The sequence below is a fragment of the Homarus americanus genome, unplaced genomic scaffold, assembly GCF_018991925.1.
Source record: "Homarus americanus isolate GMGI-L3 unplaced genomic scaffold, GMGI_Hamer_2.0 scaffold46197, whole genome shotgun sequence".
In the NCBI taxonomy this organism is placed as follows: Eukaryota; Metazoa; Arthropoda; class Malacostraca; order Decapoda; family Nephropidae; genus Homarus; species Homarus americanus.
The window spans coordinates 7,499,937-7,525,888 of NW_024723050.1; the positions used below are offsets into that span (position 1 = coordinate 7,499,937).

General features: G+C 43.2%; 1 protein-coding gene across 1 annotated transcript; it reads right to left on the reverse strand.

Annotated features, from left to right (window-relative positions):
• Positions 1–19,352: 19,352 nt before the first annotated feature.
• LOC121863344 (chloride intracellular channel protein 6-like) lies at positions 19,353–21,628 on the reverse strand. The gene is made up of 2 exons (XM_042361969.1): positions 21,545–21,628; positions 19,353–20,228 (listed from the first exon to the last, which is right to left on the reverse strand). Exons 1-2 carry the CDS (start codon positions 21,626–21,628, stop codon positions 19,353–19,355), a joined length of 960 nt encoding a protein of 319 aa, XP_042217903.1.
• Between the last annotated feature and the right edge of the window lie 4,324 nt (positions 21,629–25,952).

A 25,952-nucleotide genomic window follows, 5' to 3' on the forward strand; every position in this document is an offset into this window, starting at 1 on the left:
ATCTGTCGCCGCTGCCATCCGCCCCCTCTGTCGCTGCACTGCCCTCCCCTCCGTCTTGCGCCATCCGCGCCATCCCGTCGCCACTGCTCCGCCTCGCTCTGGCTCACGCATCGTCCTGCGCTCCATCGTCATCCGTCGCTACGCTGCATCTCCATCGTCGCTGCGCTGCCCATCACCCTCCGTCCTCTCTGCTCCCATCACCCTCCGTCACTTCTGCCTCCACCCTCATCTACACTGCCCTCCACCCTCCATCACTACCCTCCACCCTCCATCACTACACTGCCCTCACCCTCTTCACCACACTACCCTCCACCTCTCTGTCCTTTGCTACCTCCACCTCTGTCCACTACTCCTCCGTCCTTCCCTCACCCTCCCATCGCTACTACCTCCACCTCTCATCCTGCCCTCCCTCGTCTTCCTCGCCGCTCGTCTTTCTGCCCATCACCATCCGTCACTGCTGCCTCACAGTGTTGTGTTTCTGTCTCCACACTGCCATCACCCATCGTCTGCACTGCCTCCGCCTTTAACACACTACCCTCCTCATCTGCCATCACTCCCGTCGTTACATCGCTCTCCATCCTCTTTTGTCACTGCCACTCCACCCTCTCGTCACTACTACCATCACCTCCATCACTACACACTCCTTCACTCTGTCACCCACTACCTCTCACCTCTAATCACTACACTACCCTCACCCTCCCATCACTACCTGCCACTCACCCTCCCATCCCTCCCTCCTTACCTCCCGTCCTCTGTCACCACACTACCTCCCACCCTCCATCCTACACCCTCCACACCCTCTGTCACTACACTACCCTCCACCCCTCATCATTTCTCCCTACCCTCCCCTCCCATCCCTTTACACTACCTCACCCTCCATCCCTCTGCCCTCCTCATCTGTCCTTACACTACCCTCTCCATCACGTCATCCGTCACCACACTGCCCTCCACCCTCTATCACTACCCTCACTCCCTCCGTCCTACCCTGCCCATCATCATCTGTCGCCACACTTACGCCATCACGTCTGTATCACCCATCCATCCCTTTCTGCACTCCATCACCCTCTGTCCTCCTCACACCTCCATCACCACACTACCCTCCACCCTCTGTCATCACTACCCCTCCACCCTCTTTCACTACACTACCCTCCGCCTTCATCCCTTTCTACCCTCCACCCTGCTCCCATTCACCTCTCCACCTCTTCACCATCACTTTACTACCCTCCATCCCTCCCATCCCTCCCTTCTTTTACCTCCACCTCCATCACTACACTACCCTCCTTCTTCATCCTTTACCCTCCGCCCTTCATCAACACTACCCTCCGCCCTTCATCAACACGCTACCTTCCAGGCTTTACAATTTTGTTAAAACATATTCTCTGTTCAGCCGCTGTGTCCGTGTCCACGCCTCCCCTCGTGATATACGTACATGTGAAGTTATCTCTAAGCAAAAAATAGTTTGAAAGTCCCTTTATTATAAAACTGTCTCGAGAACCCTACACGGAAAGATGGTGATGAATGTGAAGGATATATATATGTGAGTTTTTGTGATTCTAGTAGAAGTGTCTGCTACTGAGGGAAGAGAATCAGGCAGCAGTCAATGTATGGACGAGTGCTCCTGGACCATAAGGTGGTGAGCTGTGACACAATGGTGGTGGTGGTGCCTGATATATGTGTGGCGACGACCATGTAACCACCTGCAGGGTCACGCCTCTCTCTCACACTGTGACTCACAGGATACAGTGTGGTGGCATTGTGACTCAGGGTACTGTATAGATGGCACTGTGACTCAGGGTACTGCATAGATGGCACGGTGACTCAGGGTACTGCAAAGATGGCACTGTGACTCAGGGTACTGCATAGATGGCACTGTGACTCAGGGTACTGCATTGATGGCACTGTGACTCAGGGTACTGCATATACGGTGACTCAAGGTACTGCATAGATGGTACTGTGACTCAGGGTACTGCATAGATGGCACTGTGACTCAGGGTTCTGCATAGATGGCACTGTGACTCAGTACATAGATGGCACTGTGACTCAGGGTACTGCATAGATGACACTGTGACTCAGGTACTGCATAGATGGTACTGTTCAGGGTACTGCATAGATGCTCTGTGACTCAGGTACTGCATAGATGGCACTGTGACCAGGTACTGCATATATTTGTGACTCAGGGTACTGTATAGATGGCACTGTGTCAGGCTGCATAGATGGCACTGTGACTCAGGGTACTGCAAATGACACTTTTCAGGTACTGCATAGAACTGTGATTCAGGGTACTGCATAGTCACTGTGACTCAGGGCTGCATAGATGGTATGACTCAGGTACTGCATAGATGGCACTGTGATCATGGTACTGCATAGATGACACTGTGGCTCAGGTTCTGCAATGCTGTGACTCAGGGTTCCTTATAGGCACTTGTGACTCAGGGTACTGCATAGATGGCACTGTGTACTCAGGGTACTGCATAGATGGCACTGTGACTCAGGGTACTGCATAGATGGCACTGTGAACTCAGGGTACTGCATAGATGGCTTGACTCAGTACTGCAAATACAGTGACTCAGTACTGCAAATGGCACTGTGACTCAGGTACTGCATAAGCCTGTGACTCAGTACTGCATATAACACTGTGACTCAGGTACTGCATAGATGGCTGTGTCGTACTGCATAGATTTCAGGTACTGTATAGATACTGTTGACTCAGGTACTGCATAGATGGCACTGTGACTCAGGTACTGCATAGATACTGTGACTCAGGTACTGCATAGATGGCACTGTGACTCAGTACTGCATAGTGCTGTGTCAGGTACTGCATAGATGGCACTGCTCAGGGTACTGCATAGATGGCACTGTGACTCAGGGTACTGCATAGATGGCACTGTGACTCAGGGTACTGCATAGGATGTACTGTGACTCAAGTACTGCATAGATGGCACTGTGACTCAGGGTACTGCATAGATACTGTGACTCAGGTACTGTAGTCACTGTGACTCAGGTACTGCAAATACTTCTTATTTCAGGGTACTGCATAGATGACACTGTGTCAGGGTACTGCATAGATACTGTGATTCAATGCATAATACATCTTGACTCAGTACTGCAAATGGTATGTGTCAATACTGCATAGATACTGTGATTCATGGTACTGCATAGTGACACTGTGACTCAGGTACTGCAAATGGCACTGTGACTCAAGTACTGCAAATGACACTGTGACTCAGGTACTGCATAGATGGCACTGTGACTCAGGTACTGCATAGATGCTGTGACTCAGGGTACTGCATAGATGGCACTGTGACTCAGGTACTGCATAGGCTGTCTCTCAGGCCTGCATAGGTGACACTGACTCAAGGTACTGCATAGGTGACACTGTGACTCAGGTACTGCATAAACTGTTGCTCAGTACTGCAAATACTTGACTCAAGGGTCCTGCATAGATACACTGTGACTCAGGTACTGCATAGATGACACTGTGACTCAAGTACTGCATAGATGACACTGTGACTCAGGGTACTGCATAGATGACACTTGCTTCAGTACTGCATAGATGACACTGTGACTCAGGGTACTGCATAGATGACATGTGACTCAGTACTGCATAGATATGACTGCTGTGACTCAGGGTACTGCATAGATGACACTGTGACTCAGGGTACTGCATAGATGACACTGTGACTCCAGGTTCCAAATACTACAGAACACAAAAGTAAATAGTGGATGAATGACTGGTATGGTGCTGGAACCAACTGACTGACTCAATAAAACAAACTATCCTAGAAACTACGAATAATATTTTAGTAATGATTCGGAATTTTTACAATTTGTTTTTATTATTTCTGTATAGAGTGATTACAGTGAATCACATCAACTATATTAAAAAAAAATTATTCTTGAAAAATATTGTTATGGTTAAGGCAATCTTTATAAATACATATAATGTATATACCAGGAATCCTTATATTAGTAATTTATTTAAATATGAAGGTAGTAGGTAGCTATCAAACAAGTACTACCGCCTGGGATGATATTGGAAGCATAATGTATTGTTTAAGGGTGAACCCTGCTCCTCATATCTCTATTTGACCTTGTCCAAAGTTGCTGATCTGACTTTCTGCCTCATTTACACACAATTGCAGGGTTTCAATTGTTTCTCTTACTTAGACAACACAACATTTTTTTTCCTTTTTGTACAGGTATTCACCCGGGCACAGGTCACTGACCCACATCGGGGCTGGGGGGCGAAAATGTAATAATTATTCCTTGTAAATAAAATTTTTAATAAAAAGTAAATCAACTATAAAAATACAATGAAAACAAAAATCAGTAGTGGCTATATGTATGTTGTGTTGTCAAGTTAGAGAAACAATTAAGACCCTGCAATTGTGTGTAAATGAGAATCAGCTATGGGCAGTCTGATGCCATATGACCTTGAGATATCAATATAAATGCAAACGTAGTACCTGTTGTTTGCTGCCTACTATCATTATTTTCTCTACACAGGATATTGAAATCCGCTAAAAAAAATTGCCATTTCAAAAACAGTGGGAATTTACAATTTTATAATGACGAAGCGTATTTAAATAATAAGAATTTCGTGTAACTGGATGAACGTTTCCCATTAGTTATCCAAACGTGATCTACCAGCAGAATTTTTCCTAACCTCCAGTAGATAATGGATAGATTTTGAGTCGTAATGAAATATATTTGGCGGATTTTTATGTTAGCGGTATAATTTTCTGACATTATTAATTCAATATTCCCCAAATTATTTAAATGTCCATCCTTGCTAAACGACTGCTATAAAAAAAGTAGATGCAAAGACAAAACATGTCATGAATGTTGCTACCAATAATGGAGAAAACAATTTTTTTTAAAATTAGGGGTGAGTCGTGTACATGGCAGTGGTGCCGTGTACTATGTAGGATCCCCGTTGATGGGCTACGCCACTACTACCCATCCTGTGATCTACCAGAAATTGTTTTGCGATCTACTGGTAGATCGCATTCGCTCCCTGTCCTAGAGTGTTAAACCTGATGCCTAGACTGTCGGTGCCGAGTAACCTCTGCTGGCCCACTAATTTGCACAAATCGTTCGGGCGATATGAAATTTCTTGCCACCTGATGACATATTTTCCTAGAAAAAAACGAATGAACAAATTTTGACGAAAAAAGAATAAAAGTAAAAATTTGGAGTAAGGGCTTCTGTAGAACCTGGTAATGAGGGTCAATATAACAAGATTATAGTAGTGAGATGGAGGCTGGTGCTGAGTACTGTATAGTTCTATTACGTCGACTGCTACTTTACATTATCGTAACACACAGATTAAGGTGTAGAAAATACAACGGACCTTAAGGGACCACGAACCCGAGAGATATGATAATTATGTGTGTGTAGGAAACACTGATGCTGGCCTCCACCACCTGCGTCAGCTCGTCCTCTCTGGCCTGGTGTCACCTGATCCTCTCACCGGGATGGACTAACTTTAGGCTGGCCAAACTCCTTAGAATCATTTCCGGCCACTCCCAAATTTCCTTCGAAAATGTCTGTTTTTTATTTCACACCTCTGAAACGATAACCCGTTTAAACATTACCTCATCCGATTTTACTGTACTAAGCTGGCTCAGTGTGTATCCAGATAAATATAGTATGTGTTATGGTGCAATTTTATTATACACGTTTATTACAAAACATATTTACTATCCCCAGTGGACTGCCAGCTGGGTCACGCTGGAGCTGGCATCTTCACTGTGACTGACTGCCTCTATGATGACAAAAGAGCAGCTGGCGGGGGGCAGCGCGGCGACCTCAGGTGAACAGTAAGTCAAACACTAGTGGTCGCCCCCGTAGACTTGTGTTATCGTTCTCTTTATTGTTTTATCATAAAAGAGTAAAGGAACTTTGAGTGTAGAATTATGTATCTATTGAGAATTTTTTGCTAGACTTTGCATAGAACTACACCAATATATACTCAATATTTACTAATTATAATTTATCATCATCGCTGTCAGAATTTACGGTTCCTTGGACGTTGTGCGTCCTAACGGAGAGTTTGGGCCCCCGTAGTGGGTAACACTTGGACGTATTAGACCAATGTACATCTAAATTACCAGTGTGAGCATTCTTACCGTGGTAGTGGAGGTGATGGTAGTCGTGGTGATGGTGGTAGTCATGCTGGTGGTGGTGATGGTGGAGCCTCATGGTGGGGGGCTCCTCATACACCTCTCACCCTCGCCTCACTACCTCCCACATAGCTCCTCCTTACGTTCAGACTTCATACTGTACGTTACTGACCAGAGTTCCGTAGTATGTCTCTTCGCAACTTGTTATAAACATTTTCTTGATAGTCGTCCGGAATAAAATTGTATTTAATTTTTACCTTTTACATCGCCTTCGTTTTGTTCGTGCACGTCATTATAAAAGAAAACATTTTCCCTTGTTTTTTATCGTAGGATGTGTTATTCAATATCTGATACATGGTCCCTAGTGCTATGGTCGCTCGGAAAGCTGTTAACTACTGGTTTTGTTTTTTGTTTTTTTTCTGAAGGCAAGATGAGGGTGATGTGTGAGTAGGGCTTTTTAATTTTCCTGACACATTTATCTTTTTTCTTTTCATTACAAACTGTTTATCGACTCGTATCTTAATCACTTTGTCAGTTTATTATTTATTTGTTACAATACATACTGTATAATATAGTTGAAATTGGGACTCTGGCCGAGGAAAGTTTCTCAACACAATGTTTACAAACAGTGACGGGTTTAAAGATTACTTCACCCTGGTGGGAAGAGTCTAACTTGTTGGTGAGGTTTTATTTCATTGAATTTGACCAAGTTCTCTGTGTTAGGATATAATTCACTGCCTATTTAAAGGTAAGTGTACAATTGTTTCTTGAGAGGAGAATAGTAAATTAGGAGCATTGTGGGAGTATGTTGTGGACCTCGTGTGTGTTTTATCTTGATGAAGCTTTACGTGGGACGTCAAAACACAGGGTAGAGAGTGTAGGTCCTGGTCCATGATGGGGCGACCTCAGGCACCAGGGGATCTGCAGGAGAAAAAATAGAACATCTCATGGTCTGACACTTGTGTCTGAGGGTTTACTTCAGATAAAGATATAAATGATGTGTTGGTCAAGAAGTATAAATAATTACACCAAGCAGTACAGTCGTCAATACATGTGTCTTTATAATGTGTTATATAGTAATAATTAAAATACCTTGACGTTACAGCTCAATGAACGACAGATTTTGTAAATTTTCAATCGTAACCCATCTCGGCGGCGGCTTAAATTCGAAGACACTTATAACAAAGAGTAATGGAGCGCCACAAGATGCTACACTACAGCTTCAGTAGCACGGGTCATTACTCAGAGGGTGTGTGGTGAGGCGGCCCTGTTTATGCCAGAGCCAGGTGCCAAGTGCCAGCCTCACCGCCCACCATCTGTGACCACTTGGCACTCACCACCTCTCCCCTCCCTCACCGCTCCTTGTCCCTATGTGTCTTGTCCACACTCAAACATTTCGAGACAGTGAAGTAGATGGCGGTGACACACAAATGTAACTGTATATTTTCAGCCTTCTGGCTGCCAAGCTCTTTCAATAAACCGTTAATTATTATTATTATTATTATTATTATTATTATTATTATTATTATTATTATTATTATTATTATTATTATTATTATTATTACACACACACACACACACATACACACACACAAATTTACACAGAATCTCGTAAGTTAATGTCGATCAAGGTCTGCTTCCCCGTGTCTTTCATTCTGATGCGTTTCCTTTCACCACCATGTCTCTTCGACCTCCTGTTTTTTTTTAATGTCATTCTTCCTCCACCTCTTTCCTGTTCCATGATCTTTACCTCTTTTCATCTTTCAGTCCGTCTTCTTTTTTTTATACACGCTTCGGTACTCATCATCATCATCACTTTCTGCCTCTTAGTGTCCTGGTAGCTAGTTCCTCGTAACCTCTCAACAGTTAGTTCTCTTTCTCAGCCTTTCTAATTAGCCCTCTTTCTCAGGTCTCCTACTTACCCATCTTTCTCAAGTCTTCTATTTATATCCTTCTCAGCCCTCCGTTTATAGCTCCCTTTCTCAGCTCTCCTACGTAACCCTCTTTCTCAGTTCTCAGTTACTCCTCTCTCCACCCTACTTGACATTGAACTCTCACTCTCCATTATAGCTAACTTCATAACTCGCAGCCTTTTCTCTCTCATTTACATATCTATAACACTAAGCTATCTCTCTCTTTTACACCTCCTTAGCTTTTTCTCTGTTCTCTCAGTTTATCTCTCAGGTTTCTTCATCGTTCTCCTCGTCATTTAGCTTATTCTGACAGTTGTGTGTGTGTGTGGTCCTCCCCACCCTACTTTATGGCAGCGAGACATGGGTCACATACAGGAGGCACCTCAAGGCATTTGAAAACTTTTTTGAACGTAGTCTACGTTCCATCCTCCGAGTTAGCTGGGAAGACGAGAGAACTGTAGAAGCATCGAGGCTACCATTATCCATGAACAACTATGCTGGACAGGCCATGTTACCCACATGGACGACAGTAGTCTGCCAAAGCAGCTACTTTACAGTCACCTAACGAATAGTAACCGTAACGCTGGCGGGCAACTGAAAAGGTATAAGGATAGTCTTAAGACAAACCTGAAAAAATGCCAAATCGACCCCCTCACCTGGGAGACGATTACTCCACACCGTAACACTTGGAGGAGCGCCACATAAGAAGGTATCAATACTTTCAAGTTCGCCTGACTGCATAACGAGGCAGACAAGCGCTGACGCCGGAAAGACGCTGTTGCCGCTCCTCCGCTAGATGTAGCCCCCCACATGGCCAACATCTGTGATCGACCCTGCTGGTCCCGTATCGGCCTTTTTAGTCACCTGAGATCTCACCAACCTAGGTGACATCCTTAATAACTCGTATCATTATATCATAGTTGCATGATCGTGGCGGCGACTGCGGCGGTGGCGGCTGGTAGCGGTTGTGTGGACGGCGGCGGTGGGGGCGGCGGCGGTGGGGACGGCGGTGGTGGTGATGTGTGGATGTGTGTGTGCGTGTGTATGATACTAAGCTTATTACTGTCCAAGAAGAACAATATGATGTCTACTTATCCCTAACACCATACGGAGAGGGAGAGAGAGAGGGAGGAAGGAACGCCACACAAGTTCCTCCTCCTCCTTCCTTTCCAAAGCCCCGGTGCCTATTATCTTCACCTCTAAACCTATAACATCAAATCTCCTTCTTCCAGCATTACACCATCTGCCCCCACCCCCATCTCTCTCTCTCTCTCTCCATTCCCCTTCTCTTTGTATGTATTTATTATCACATGTATCTTAAGGCAGCAGTTCCCTTACATTCTCAACATGTGGAAACTACTGTGCTTCAACTCCACATGTGGTAACACCGGCACACATCCCCTTCTGTTGTTAGGGGATCTCTTAACTCTTATATGGTTGGTGGTTTTATTGTCTTACCTCTGGAACGGTGGGGGAGGGTTTCTTCCTTCAGCCATTTGTATGGATAAAAATTAGTAGAGTTGTGTTGGGCACCTATACACAATAGGTCATTCTTAAGTGGCTGGTTCGTGGAGATAAAAACTAAAACACGTGTGATGGTGCCCTTCCTTCCCCTCTCCCACCACAGGAGCTTAACAACGCCCTCCGTGTCAACCCTCTCCCACGTTAGCAAATTTAATATCACCATCATCAGCATCACGACGTCTTGGCTGCCCGTCATGCACTTAACGTTACAATATTACCACTGTACTGTCGGAACATATTATGGCCCTCGAACATCTCATATAGTCAGTGCCGTGGCCAGAATCTGCAGAAATATACATACTGAACACTTACTAATCTTTATCCGTATATGAGAGGGAGGAAAATATCTGCCCATTCTTTGCTCACCCCAGTACTGTCGTGAAAACTGGTGATGGCTGTTTAAGAGAGATGGCTCACACACTAGTAGCATTAACCTGTGTATAAGCGAGAGGACTCGCACACTAGTAGCATTAACCTGTGTATAAGAGAGAGGACTCACAAACTACTGACATTAACCTGTGTATAAGAGAGAGGACTCACGCACTACTAACATTAGCCTGTGTATAAGAGAGAGGACTCACACACTACTAACATTAACCTGTGTATAAGAGAGACTCACGCACTACTAACATTAGCCTGTGTATAAGAGAGAGGACTCACACACTACTAACATTAGCCTGTGTATAAGAGAGACTCACACACTACTAACATTAGCCTGTGTATAAGGACTGACACACTACTAACATTAACCTGTGTATATAGAGAGGACTGACACACTACTAACATTAACCTGTGTATAGAGAGGACTCACACACTAACCTGTGTATAGAGGATTCACACACTCCTAACATTAACCTGTCTATAAGAGAGTACTCACACACACTGCTAACATTAACCTGTGTATAAGAGAGAGGACTCAGCACTACTAACATTAACCTGTGTATAAGAGAGGACTCACAAACTACTGACATTAACCTGTGTATAAGAGAGGACTCACACACTAGTAGCATTAACCTGTGTAAGAGAGGACTCACAAACTACTGACATTAACCTGTGTATAAGAGAGGACTCACACCACTAACATTAACCTGTGTATAAGAGGACTCACACACTAACATTAACCTGTGTATAAGAGAGAGGACTGACACACTACTAACATTAACCTGTGTATAAGAGAGAGGACTGACACACACTACTAACATTAACCTGTGTATTTGAGAGAGGACTCACACAATACTAACATTAACCTGTGTATAAGAGAGAGGACTCACACACTACTAACATTAACCTGTGTATAAGAGAGAGGACTCACACACATTAGCCTGTGTATAAGAGAGATGACTCACACACTACTAACATTAACCTGTGTATAAGAGAGGACTCACACTACTAACATTAACCTGTGTATAAGAGAGGACTCACACACACTACTAACATTAGCCTGTGTATAAGAGAGGACTCACACACTACTAACATTAGCCTGTGTATAAGAGAGGACTCACACTACTAACATTAACCTGTGTTATAAGAGGACTCACACACTACTAACATTAACCTGTGTATATAAGAGAGGACTCACACACTACTAAGATTAGCCTGTGTATATGAGAGAGGACTCACACACTACTAACCTGTGTAAATGAGAGGATTCACACACTCCTAACATTAACCTGTCTATAAGAGAGAGTACTCACACACACTGCTAACATTAACCTGTGTATAAGAGAGAGGACTCACACTACTAAAATTAACCTGAGTATAGGAGAGAGGACTCACACACTACTAACATTAACCTGTGTATAAGAGAGAGGACTCACGCACTAGTAGCATTAACCTGTGTATAGAGGACTCACGCACTACTAACATTAACCTGTGTATAAGAGAGAGGACTCACACACTACTAACATTAGCCTGTGTATGAGAGAGGACTCACACTACTAACATTAACCTGTGTATGAAGGACTCACACACTACTAACATTAGCCTGTGTATAAGAGAGAGGACTCACACACTACTAACATTAGCCTGTGTAAAGAGGACTCACGCACTACTAACATTAGCCTGTGTATGAAAGGACTCACACTACTAACATTAGCCTGTGTATAGAGAGGACTCACACACTACTAACCTGTGTATATGAGAGGATTCACACGCTCCTAACATTAACCTGTCTATAAGAGAAGTACTCACACACACTGCTAACATTAACCTGTGTTATAAGAGAGGACTCGCACTACTAATTAACCTGTGTATAAGAGAGAGGACTCACAAACTACTGACATTAACCTGTGTATAAGAGAGGACTCACACACTAGTAGCATTAACCTGTGTATAAGAGAGGACTCACACTACACTAACATTAACCTGTGTATAAGAGAGAGGACTCACACTAGTAGCATTAACCTGTGTATAAGAGAGGACTCACACACTACTAACATTAACCTGTGTATAAGAGAGAGGACTCACACACTAGTAGCATTAACCTGTGTATAAGAGAGAGGACTCACACACTACTAACATTAACCTGTGTATAAGAGAGAGGACTCACACACTAGTAGCATTAACCTGTGTATAAGAGAGAGGACTCACAAACTACTGACATTAACCTGTGTATAAGAGAGAGGACTCACACACCACTAACATTAACCTGTGTATAAGAGAGGACTCACACACACACTAACATTAACCTGTGTATAAGAGAGACTGACACACTACTAACATTCTTGTGTATAAGAGAGAGGACTGACACACTACTAACATTAATCTGTGTATAAGAGAGGACTTACGCACTACTAACATTAACCTGTGTATAAGAGAGAGGACTCACAAACTACTGACATTAACCTGTGTATAAGAGAGAGGACTCACACACTAGTAGCATTAACCTGTGTAAGAGAGAGAGGACACACACTAGTAGCATTAACCTGTGTATAAGAGAGAGGACTCACGCACTACTAACATTAACCTGTGTATAAGAGAGAGGACTCACAAACTACTGACATTAACCTGTGTATAAGAGAGAGGACACACACTAGTAGCATTAACCTGTGTATAAGAGAGAGGACTCACAAACTACTGACATTAACCTGTGTATAAGTGAGAGGACTCACACACTATCATTAACCTGTGTATAAGAGAGAGGACTCACACACACTAACATTAACCTGTGTATAAGAGAGAGGACTGACACACTACTAACATTAACCTGTGTATAAGAGAGAGGACTGACACACTACTAACATTAACCTGTGTATTTGAGAGAGGACTCACACACACTGCTAACATTAACCTGTGTATAAGAGAGAGGACTCTACTAAAATTAACCTGAGTATAAGAGAGAGGACTCACACACTACTAACATTAACCTGTGTAAGAGAGGACTCACGCACTAGTAGCATTAACCTGTATAAGAGAGAGGACTCACACACTACTAACATTAACCTGTGTATAAGAGAGACTCACACACTACTAACATTAACCTGTGTATAAGAGAGGACTCACACACTACTAACATTAACCTGTGTATAAGAGAGAGAGAGACTCACACACTACTAACATTAACCTGTGTATAGAGACTCGCTCACTATTAACATTAACCTGTGTTATAGAGAGAGGACTCACACACTGCTAACATTAAACTGTGTATAAGAGAGATGACACACACACTACTAACATTAACCTGTGTATTAGAGAGAGGACTCACACACTACTAACATTAACCTGTGTATAAGAGAGAGGACTCACACTAGTAGCATTAACCTGTGTATAAGAGAGAGGACTCACACACTACTAACATTAACCTGTGTATAAGTTAGAGGACTCACACACTTAACATTAACCTGTGTATAAGAGAGGACTCACACACTACTAACATTAACCTGTGTATAAGAGAGACTCACACACTACTAACATTAACCTGTGTATAAGAGAGAGGACTCACACTACTAACATTAACCTGTGTATTAGAGACTCACACACTACTAACATTAACCTGTGTATAAGAGAGAGGACTCATACACTACTAACATTAACCTGTGTATAAGAGGACTCACACTACTAACATTAACCTGTGTATAAGAGAGGACTCACACTGCTAACATTAGCCTGTATAGAGAGAGGACTCACACTACTAACATTAACCTGTGTATAGAGAGAGGACTCACACTACTAACATTAACCTGTGTATAAGAGAGGACTCACACACTGCTAACATTAGCCTGTGTATAAGAGAGAGGACTCACACACTACTAACATTAACCTGTGTATAAGAGAGGACTCACACTAACATTAGCCTGTGTATAAGAGAGGACTCACACACTACTAACATTAGCCTGTGTATAAGAGAGAGGACTCACACACTACTAACATTAACCTGTGTATAAGAGAGAGGACTCACACACACTATAACATTAACCTGTGTATAAGAGAGGACTCACACACTGCTAACATTAGCCTGTGTATAGAGAGGACTCACACACTACTAACATTAACCTGTGTATAAGAGAGGATTCACGCACTACTAACATTAACCTGTGTATAAGAGAGGACTCACACACTAGTAGCATTAACCTGTGTGTATAAGAGAGGACTCACACACTACGAACATTAACCTGTGTATAAGAGAGAGGACTCACACACTGCTAACATTAGCCTGTGTATAAGAGGACTCACACACTACTAACATTAGCCTGTGTATAAGAGAGAGGACTCACACTAGTAGCATTAACCTGTGTATAGAGAGAGGACTCACACTACTAACATTAGCCTGTGTATAAGAGAGAGGACTCACACACTACTAACATTAACCTGTGTATAAGAGAGCGACACACACACACACTTAACATTAACCTGTGTATAAGAGAGAGGACTCACGCACTACTAACATTAACCTGTGTGAGAGAGCTCACACACTCTAACATTAACCTGTGTATAGAGGATACACACTACTAACATTAGCCTGTGTATAAGAGGACTCACACACTACTAACATTAACCTGTGTATAAGAGATGACACACACACTGCTAACATTAACCTGTGTATAGAGAGAGGACTCGCACTACTAACATTAACCTGTGTATAAGAGAGAGGACTCACACACTACTAACATTAACCTGTGTATAAGAGAGAGGACTCACACTACTAACAATAACCTGTGTATAAAGAGAGACTCGCTCTATTAACATTAACCTGTGTATAAGAGGACTCACACCTGCTAACATTAACCTGTGTATAAGAGAGGAACACACACACACTGCTAACATTAACCTGTGTATAAGAGAGAGGACTCACACACTACTAACATTAACCTGTGTATAAGAGAGAGGACTCACACACTACTAACATTAACCTGTGTATTAGAGAGAGGACTCACACACTACTAACATTAACCTGTGTATAAGAGAGAGGACTCACACACTAGTAGCATTAACCTGTGTATAAGAGAGAGGCCTCACACACTACTAACATTAACCTGTGTATAAGAGAGAGGACCCACGCACTACTAACATTAACCTGTGTATAAGAGAGAGGACTCACACACTACTAACATTAGCCTGTGTATAAGAGAGAGGACTCACACACTACTAACATTAGCCTGTGTATAAGAGAGAGGACTCACACCACAAACATTAACCTGTATAAGAGAGACGACACACACACACTGCTAACATTAACCTGTGTATAGAGAGGACTCGCACTACTAACATTACTGTGTATAAGAGAGAGGACTCACACACTACTAACATTAGCCTGTGTATAAGAGAGGACTCACACACTAACATTAGCCTGTGTTAAAGAGAGAGGACTCACACACTACTAACATTAACCTGTGTATAAGAGAGGACTCACACACTACTAACATTAGCCTGTGTATAAGAGAGAGGGACTCACACTATAACATTAACTGTGTATAAGAGAGAGGACTCCTGCTAACATTAACCTGTGTATAAGAGAGAGGACTCACACACTACTAACATTAGCCTGTGTATAAGAGAGTCACTACTAACATTAACCTGTGTATAAGAGACGACACACACACACTGCTAACATTAACCTGTGTATAAGAAGTGAACACACACTGCTAACATTAACCTGTGTATAAGAGAGAGAGACTCACACACTACTAACATTAACCTGTGTATAAGAGAGACTATAGGGACTCACACACTACTAACATTAACTGTGTAAGAGAGATTCTACTAACATTAACCTGTGTATAAGAGAGACACACACACTGACATTAACCTGTGTATAAGAGAGAGGACACACACACTGCTAACATTAACCTGTGTATAAGAGAGAGGACCTACACACTACTAACATTAACCTGTGTATAAGAGAGAGGACTCACACACTACTAACATTAACTGTATAAGAGAGACATACATTAACCTGTGTATAAGAGAGAGGACTCACACTAATTACTAACATTAACCTGTGTATAAGAGAGAGGACTCACACTACTAACATTAACCTGTGTATAAGAGAGAGGACTAACACCACACATCCTGTGTATAAGAGAGAGGACTCACACACTGCCAACATTAACCTGTGTATAAGAGAGAGGACTCACACTACTAACATTAACCTGTGTATAAGAGAGAGGACTCACACTACCAACATTAACCTGTGTAAAGAGAGGACCACACTACTAACATTAACCTGTGTATAAGAGAGAGGATCACACACTACTAAATCGTGTATAAGAGAGAGGACTCACACACTACCAACATTAACCTGTGTATAAGAGAGGGACTCACACACTAATAACATTAACCTGTGTATAAGAGAGAGGATTCACACACTACTAACATTAACCTGGCATAAGAGAGAGGACTCACTCTAATTACCTGTGTATAAGAGAGGATCACACTACTAACATTAACCGTGTATAAGAGAGAGGACTCACACTACTAACATTAACCTGTGTATAAGAGAGAGGACTCAAACTACTAACATTAACCTGTGTATAAGAGAGAGGACTCACACACTACTAACATTAACCTGTGTATAGAGAGAGACTCACACACTACTAACATTAACCTGTGATAAGAGAGAGGACTCACACACTACTAACATTAACCTGTGTATAAGAGAGAGGACTCAAACACTACTAACATTAACCTGTGTATAAGAGAGGAGGACCACACTACTAACATTAACCTGTGTATAAGAGAGAGACTCACACACTACTAACATTAACCTGTGTATAAGAGAGAGGACTCACACTAGTAACATTAACCTGTGTATAAGAGAGAGGACTCACACACTACTAACATTAGCCTGTGTATAAGAGAGAGACTCACACACTACTAACATTAGCCTGTGTATAAGAGAGAGGACTCCACACACTACTAACATTAACCCGTATAAGAGAGAGGACACACACACACTGCTAACATTAACCTGTGTATAAGAGAGAGGACCCACACACTACTAACATTAACCTGTGTATAAGAGAGAGGACTCACGCACTACTAACATTAACCTGTGTATAAGAGAGAGAGGACTCACACACTACTAACATTAACCTGTGTATAAGAGAGAGGACTCACACCTAACATTAACCTGTATAAGAGAGAGGACCACACGCCCTAACATTAACCTGTATAAGAGAGGACTCACACACTACTAACATTAACCTGTGTATAAGAGAGGACTCACACTGCTAACATTAACCTGTGTATAAGAGAGGACTTAATTACCAACATTAACCTGTGTATAAGAGAGACTCACGCTTTAACATTAACTGTATAAGAGAGAGCTACGCACTACTAACATTAACCTGTATAAGAGAGAGTAATCACTTACTAACATTAACCTTGTATAAGAGAGAGAGGACTTACATACCACTATTGTGTATATGGAGAGGACTCACACACTCCAACATTAACCTGTGTATAAGAGAGAGGACTCACACCTAACATTAACCTGTATAAGAGAGAGGATCTCGCACACTACTAACATTAACCTGTGTATAAGAGAGAGGACTACGCACTACTAACATTAACCTGTGTATAAGAGAGAGAGCACACACTACTAACATTAACCTGTGTATAAGAGAGAGGACTCACATCAGTAAATTCCTGTATAGAGAGAGGACTCACACACTACTAACATTAACCTGTATAAGAGGAGGACTCACGCACTACTAACATTAACCTGTGTATAAGAGAGAGGACCACACAATTACTAATATTAACCTGTATAAGAGAGAGGACACACACTAGTAACATTAACCTGTGTATAAGAGAGAGGACTACACTACTAACATTAACCTGTGTATAAGAGAGAGGACTCACGACTACTAACATTAACCTGTGTAAAGAGAGAGACTCACACACTACTAATATTAACCTGTATAAGAGAGAGACACAATAACACTTACTAACATTAACCTGTATAAGAGAGGACCTCACATAATAATGCATTAACCTGTGTATAAGGGAGAGGACTCACACACTACTAACATTAACCTGAGTATATGAGAGAGGACTCACACGCTACTAACATTAACCTGTGTATAAGAGAGAGAGACTCGCACACTATTAACATTAACCTGTGTATAAGAGAGAGGACACACACTAGTAGCATTAACCTGTGTATAAGAGAGAGGACTCACACACTACTAACATTAACCTGTGTATAAGAGAGAGGACTCACGCACTACTAACATTAACCTGTGTATAAGAGAGAGGACTCACGCACTACTAACATTAACCTGTGTATAAGAGAGAGGACTCACACACTGCTAACATTAACCTATGTATAAGAGAGAGGACTCACACACTACTAACATTAACCTGTGTATAAGAGAGAGGACTCACACACTACTAACATTAACCTGTGTATTAGAGAGAGGACTCACACACTACTAACATTAACCTGTGTATAAGAGAGAGGACTCACACACTAGTAGCATTAACCTGTGTATATGAGAGAGGACTCACACACTACTAACATTAACCTTTGTATAAGAGAGAGAAACACACTATTAACATTAACCTCTGTATAAGAGAGAGGACTCACGCACTAGTAGCATTAACCTGTGTATAAGAGAGAGGACATACACTAGTAGCATTAACCTGTGTATATGAGAGAGGACTCACACACTACTAACATTAACCTGTGTATAAGAGAGAGGACTCACACTACTAACATTAACCTGTGTATAAGAGAGAGGAATAACACTACTAACATTAACCTGTGTTATAAGAGAGGACACGCACATTACTAACATTATTCACCATCCTCACCATCTTCACAGCCAACATCACCATCTTCTACGACGTTAACAGTAAGAGCATCACTATTATTATAAACTGGAAAATGTAAGAGAGTCAACCCAGAGCACTGCATATACTCACCGCCTGCACGACTCTGCCCAGGGACGCACGACTAAGATATACGTCTGTAATGCGTTATGCAGCATCTGGATTGTCTTAGCGTTATGGAGCAACTGGATTGTTTTCTTAGCATTATGGAGCAGCTGGAATGTTTGTCTAAGCATTATGGAGCAGTTAGATTGTCTTAGGTTTATGGAGCAGCTGAATTGTTTTTCTTAGCGTTATGGAGCAGCTGGATTGTCTTAGCGTTCTTGAGCAGCTGGATTGTTTGTCTTAGCATTATGGAGCAGCTGGATTGTTTGTCTTAGCATTATGGAGCAGCTGGCTTGTTTGTCTTAGCGTTATGGAGCAGCTAGATTGTTTGTCTTAGTGTTATGGAGAGGTGAAATGTTTGTCTTAGCATTATGGAGCAGCTGGAATGGTTTGCTTAACACACCATCTCGTGTCACTGTTCCCCGCCGTCCTGACTCCTAGCTTCTTCAAGTTCGCCAACTTTACTCTCAGCATCACCAGAGTCGCCAACTTCACTCTCAGCATCACCAGAGTCGCCAACTTCACTCTCAGCATCACCAGAGTCGCCAACTTCACTCTCAGCATCACCAGAGTCGCCAACTTCACTCTCAGCATCACCAGAGTCGCCAACTACACTCTCAGCATCACCAGAGTCGCCAACTTCACTCTCAACATCACCAGAGTCGCCAACTTCATTCTGAGCATCACCAGAGTCGCCAACTTCACTCTCAGCATCACCAGAGTCGCCAACTTCACTCAGCATCACCAGAGTCGCCAACTTCACTCTCAGCATCACCAGAGTCGCCAACTTCACTCTCAGCATCACCAGAGTCTCCAACTTACTCTCAGCTTCACCAGAGTCGTCAATTTCACTCTCAACATCACCTGAGTCGCCAATTTTACTCTTAGCATCACCAGAGTCGCCAACTTCACTCTCAGCATCACCAAAGTCGCCAACCTCATTCTGAGCATCACCAGAGTCGCCAACTTCACTCTCATCATCACCAGAGTCGCCAACTTCACTCTCATCATCACCAGAGTCGTCAACTTTACTCTCATCATCACCAGAGTCGCCAACTTCACTCTCATCATCACCAGAGTCGCCAACTTCTCTCTCATCATCACCAGAGTCGCCAACTTCACTCTCATCATCACCAGAGTCGCCAACTTCACTCTCATCATCACCAGAGTCGCCAACTTCACTCTCATCATCACCAGAGTCGCCAACTTCACTCTCATCATCACCAGAGTCGCCAACTTCACTCTCATCATCACCAGAGTCGCCAACTTCACTCTCATCATCACCAGACTATCTTTAATATTGTTTCCCATTTCCAGCACAACTGCAACCACTTACAGGCACCTACCTCTGCAACCACCACCACCATTCCCACCATAATCACCGCCACTACTACCATCACCACCAGCATCACTATCATCGCCACCCCCACTAACACCGCCACCACCACCATCACTACTACTGCTACCATCACCACCACTATCACCATTACTATCACTAACATACTACCATCACTACCACCATCACCTCTACCACCGACCATCACCACCACTATACTTCCACCATCGCCAACAACACCACCACCACAGTCGCCACCGCCACCACCACCTCGATCTCCTCCTCCACCACCACCACCACCATCATCGCCGCCACCACCACCACCTCGACCTCCTCCTCCACCACCACCACCACCACCATCATCGCCGCCACCACCACCACCACCTCGACCTCCTCCTCCACCACCATCATCGCCGCCACCACCATCGCCGTCGCCGCCACCACCACCACCACCGTCGACTGCCAGACGGGGCCGGGACATAATTGGTGTCGTTCAGTTGGTCGGCGTTAGAGTGGTGAGGAAGGTTATTGAGGAGGCAAAATCTACAACACACCATATTTCGCCCTCACAATAACAGTATATTTATCACCTCATCAGTAACGGTAACATTGTGCAATACTCACGTGGGTACCTACGATTTGATCTTAGATTATTTCATTGTTGGCTGTAATAGTAAGGACATACGGAGAATTTATAGATTAATTTTTGAGATATGAGAAGGTATAATGAGTGTGGTGGGCCGGTATATTAGCATATTCGGAGCCAACGCGCGGCACTCCGAGGTTACGACACTCTCCTACGTCCCTGTAAACTACAACAATCTCTACTCTGCTGAGTGATGGTTGGCAATCACTGTACATTTCTCTTCCCTTTTATGTGTGTTGTCCTGCTGTTCTTCGCTGGGTCTTTCTCGTTAGGTTTTTCGTTGCGTTAATGTGCCCGTATTTATTATATGTATACGTCTTGGTCGATATGCACACATGCGACCCCCTCAATTGTCTGTGTATAAGTTCTTTAATAACATACAGTACCAGTAGTGAATATCCTCATTACTTTGTATATCTTAGCATGTTAATCGCCTTCTCTTCTCCGGGACAGATAAAGTAAGTTTTATTACATATTTTCGTATTTATAGTATTTCTGCTCAGTTCATGGTTATTCTTGATAATCACTCCTGTAAATCGAGGCATCGGTGAAAAATCAGTCTCCTTTCGATAATATCATGTTAGACGTAACACTTTAATGGCGTAAACTACTGTAAGCTTACCATTTGTGAGCGACGGTGTGAGCAGTTAAAAGTGCTAGGAAATTCACCATGTATTCCTTGAACGCGGTTCTTACCTTCATTCATGAAGGTAAATTAAAACATTTTGTGGCGTATTCTCAAGTCTTTAGATCAAATCTGAATTCGAATTTTACCAACAATTCTTCTGAGTCATTAAAAAATTCTGATTATCGTCTGGATATAAAAAAAAACATTATTATTGTTGTTTTGTTGCTGTTTTTTACTAAATGTCAGCTTTTTCCGGACACATTGTGATTCAAAACATTCAGCAGATAGAATAAAGTATACTAAAGGGATGTTCCCCTATCGACAAGACCGCCCGATAGTGTATTCATTATGTTATTAAGGGCACAGAAGCTTATGTCGATAGAGTGAAACTAATTCTTCAAACTGGTCGAGAACCGTACCCGTGGTCATTAGTTTTTGAAGAAAACTTTATATCTGGACCACAACACCTAGTCACCATAACTCCTGGACCGAAACACCTAGTCACGATAACTCCTGGACCGAAACACCTAGTCACCATAACTCCTGGATCACAACACCTAGTCACCATAAATCCTGAACCACAACACTAGTCACCATAACTCCTAGACCACAAAACCTAGTCACCATTACTACTGGACCACAACACCTAGTCACCATAACTCCTGGACCACAACACCTAGTCACCATAACTCCTGGACCACAACACTAGTCACCATAACTCCTGAACCACAACACAAGTCACCATAACTCCTGGATTACAACTCCTAGTCACCATAACTCCTGAACCACAAAACCTAGTCACCATAACTCCTGAATCACAACACTAGTCACCATAACTCCTGGACCACAACACTTAGTCACCATAACTCTGGACCACAACAACTAGTCACCACTACTCCTGGACCACAACACTAATCACCATAACTCCTGGATCACAACAACTGTCACCATAACTCCTGGACACGACACCCAGTCACCATAACTCCCGGACCACAACAATAGTCACCATAACTCCTGGACCACAACACCTAGTCATCATAATTCCTGGACCACAATCAACACCTAGACACCATAACTCCTGGCCCACAATCAACACCTAGTCACCATAACTCCTGGACCACAATCAGAACACCTAGTCACCAGAACTCCTGGATCACAATCAGAACACCTAGTCACCATAACTCTTGGACCACAACACCTAGTCACCATAATTCATGGACCACAATCACAACACCTAGTCACCATAACTCCTAGACCACAATCAACACCTAGACACCATAACTCTTGGACCACAACACCTAGTCACAATAATACCTGGACACCAATCAACACCTAGTCACCATAACTCCTGGACCAGGACCACAACACCAAGTCACAACTCCGGGACCACAACACCAAGTCACAACAACTCCTGGACCAAAACACTTATTCACCTACTCAGGACTACAATCAACACCTAGTCACCATAACTCCTGGACCACAATCAACACCTAGTCACCATATCTCCTAGACCACAAAATGTAGTCACCATAACTCTTGGACCACAATACGTACTCACCATAACTCTAGACCACAATCAACACCTAGCCACCATAACTCCTGGACCAAAACACCTAGTCAACATAATTCCTGACCACAATCAACACCTAGTCACCATAACTCCTGGACCACAATCAACACCTAGCCACCATAACTCCTGGACCACAATCACCACCTAGTCACCATAACTCCTGGACCACAATACTAGTCACCATAACTACTGGTATACAATCACAACACCTAGTCACCATAACTTCGGAAACATAATCTCAACAACTAGTCACCATAACTCCTGGACCACAATCAACACCTAGTCACCATAACTCCTGACCACAACACCTAGTCACCATAATTCCTGGACTACAACACCTAATCACCATAATTCCTGGTATACAACACCAAGTCACCATAACTCCTAGATCACAGCCACTACACCTAGTCACCACAACTCTTGGATCACAATCACAATACCTAATCACCATACCTCCTGGACCACAACACCTAGACACCATAACTCCTGGACCACAATCACAACACCTAGTCACCATAACTCCTGGACCACAATCACAAAACCTAGTCAACATAACTCCTGAACCACAACACCTAGTCACCATAACTCCTGGACCATAACACCTAGTCACCATAACTCCTGAACCACAATCACAACACCTAGTCACCATAACTCCTGGAGCACAATCACAAAACCTAGTCACCATAACTCGTGAACCACAACACCAGTCGCAATATATCCTGAACAACACCTGGTCACCATAACTCCTGAACCACAACACCTAGTCACCATAGCTCCTTGATCACAATCACAACAGCAGTCACCATAACTCCTGGACCACAATCACAACACCTAGTCACCATAGCTCCTGGATCACAATCATAACACCTAGTCACTATAACTCCTGAACCACAACACCTAGTCACCATAACTCCTGGACACAATCCAACACCTAGTCATCATAACTCGTGGACCACAATCACAACACCTAGTCACCATAGCTCCTGGATCACAATCGCAACACCTAGTCACCATAACTACTGGAACACAATCACAACACCTAGTCACCATAGCTCCTGGACCACAACACCTAGTCACCATAACTCTTTGACCACAATCAACACCTAGCCATACTCTTGGACCACAACACCTAGTCACCTAACTCCTGGACCACAATCAACATCTAGTCACCATGACTCCTGGACCACAATCACAACACCTAGTCACCATAGCTCCTGGAACACAATCACAACACCTAGTCACCATAAGCTCCTGGACCACAATTGCAACAACTAGTCACCATAGCTCCTGGACCACAACACCTAGTCACCATAACTCCTGGACCACAATCAACATCTAGTCACCATAACTCCTGGACCACAATCAACATCTAGTCACCATAACTCCTGGAACACAATCACAACACCTAGTCACCATAGCTCCTGGACCACAATTGCAACAACTAGTCACCATAGCTCCTGGACCACAACACCTAGTCTCCATAATTCCTGGACCGCAACGCCTAGTCAAAATAATTCCTGGACCACAACACTTAGTCACCATAACTCCTGGACCACAACACCTAGTCACCATAACTCTTTGACCACAATCAACACCTAGACACCATAACTCTTGGACCACAACACCTAGTCACCATAACTCCTGGACCACAATCAACATCTAGTCACCATAACTCCTGGACCATAATTACAACACCTAGTCACCATAACTCCTGGATCACAATCAGAACACCTAGTCACCATAACTCTTGGACCACAACACCAAGTCACCATAACTCCTGGACCACAATCACAACACCTAGTCACCATAACACCTGAATCACAATCAGAACACCTAGTCACCAGAACTGATGGAACACAATCAGACACCTAGTCACCATAACTCTTAGGCCACAACACCTAGTCACCATAACTCCTGGACCACAATCACAACACCTAGTCACTATAACTCCTAGACCACAATCAAACCTAGACACCATAACTCTTGGACCACAACACCTAGTCACCATAACTCTGGACCACAACACCTAGTCATAATAACTCCTGGACCACAATCAACACCTAGACACCATAACTCTTGGACCACAACACCTAGTCACCATAACTCCTGGACCACAATCAACATCTAGTCACTACAACACCTGGACCACAATCACAACACCTAGTCACCATAACTCGTGGATCACTAATCACCTAGTCACCATAACTCTTGGACCACAACACCTAGTCACCATAACTCTTGGACCACAACACCTAGTCCCCATAAGTCCTGGCCCACAATCAACATCTAGTCACCACAACTCTGGACCACAATCACAACACCTAGTCACCATAACTCGTGGATCACAATTAGATCACCTAGTCTCCATATCTCCTAGACCACAATCAGCATCTAGTCACTATAACTCATGGACCACAATCACAACACCTAGACACCATAACTCTTGGACCACAACACCTAGTCACCATAACTCTGGACCACAATCAACATCTAGTCACCTATAACTCCTGGACCACAATCACAACACCTAGACACTATAACTCTTGGACCACAACACCTAGTCACCAGAACTCCTGGATCACAATGAGAACACCTAGTCACCATAACTCCTGGACCACAATCACAACACCTAATCACCATACCTCCTGGACCACAACTCCTAGTCACCATAACTCCTGGTCCACAATCACAACACTTAGTCACCATAGCTCCAGGATCACAATTACAACACCTGGTCACCATAACTCCTGGACCACAATCACAACACCTAGTCATCATAACTCTGGACCACAATCACAAAACCTAGTCAACAAAACTCCTGAACCACAACAC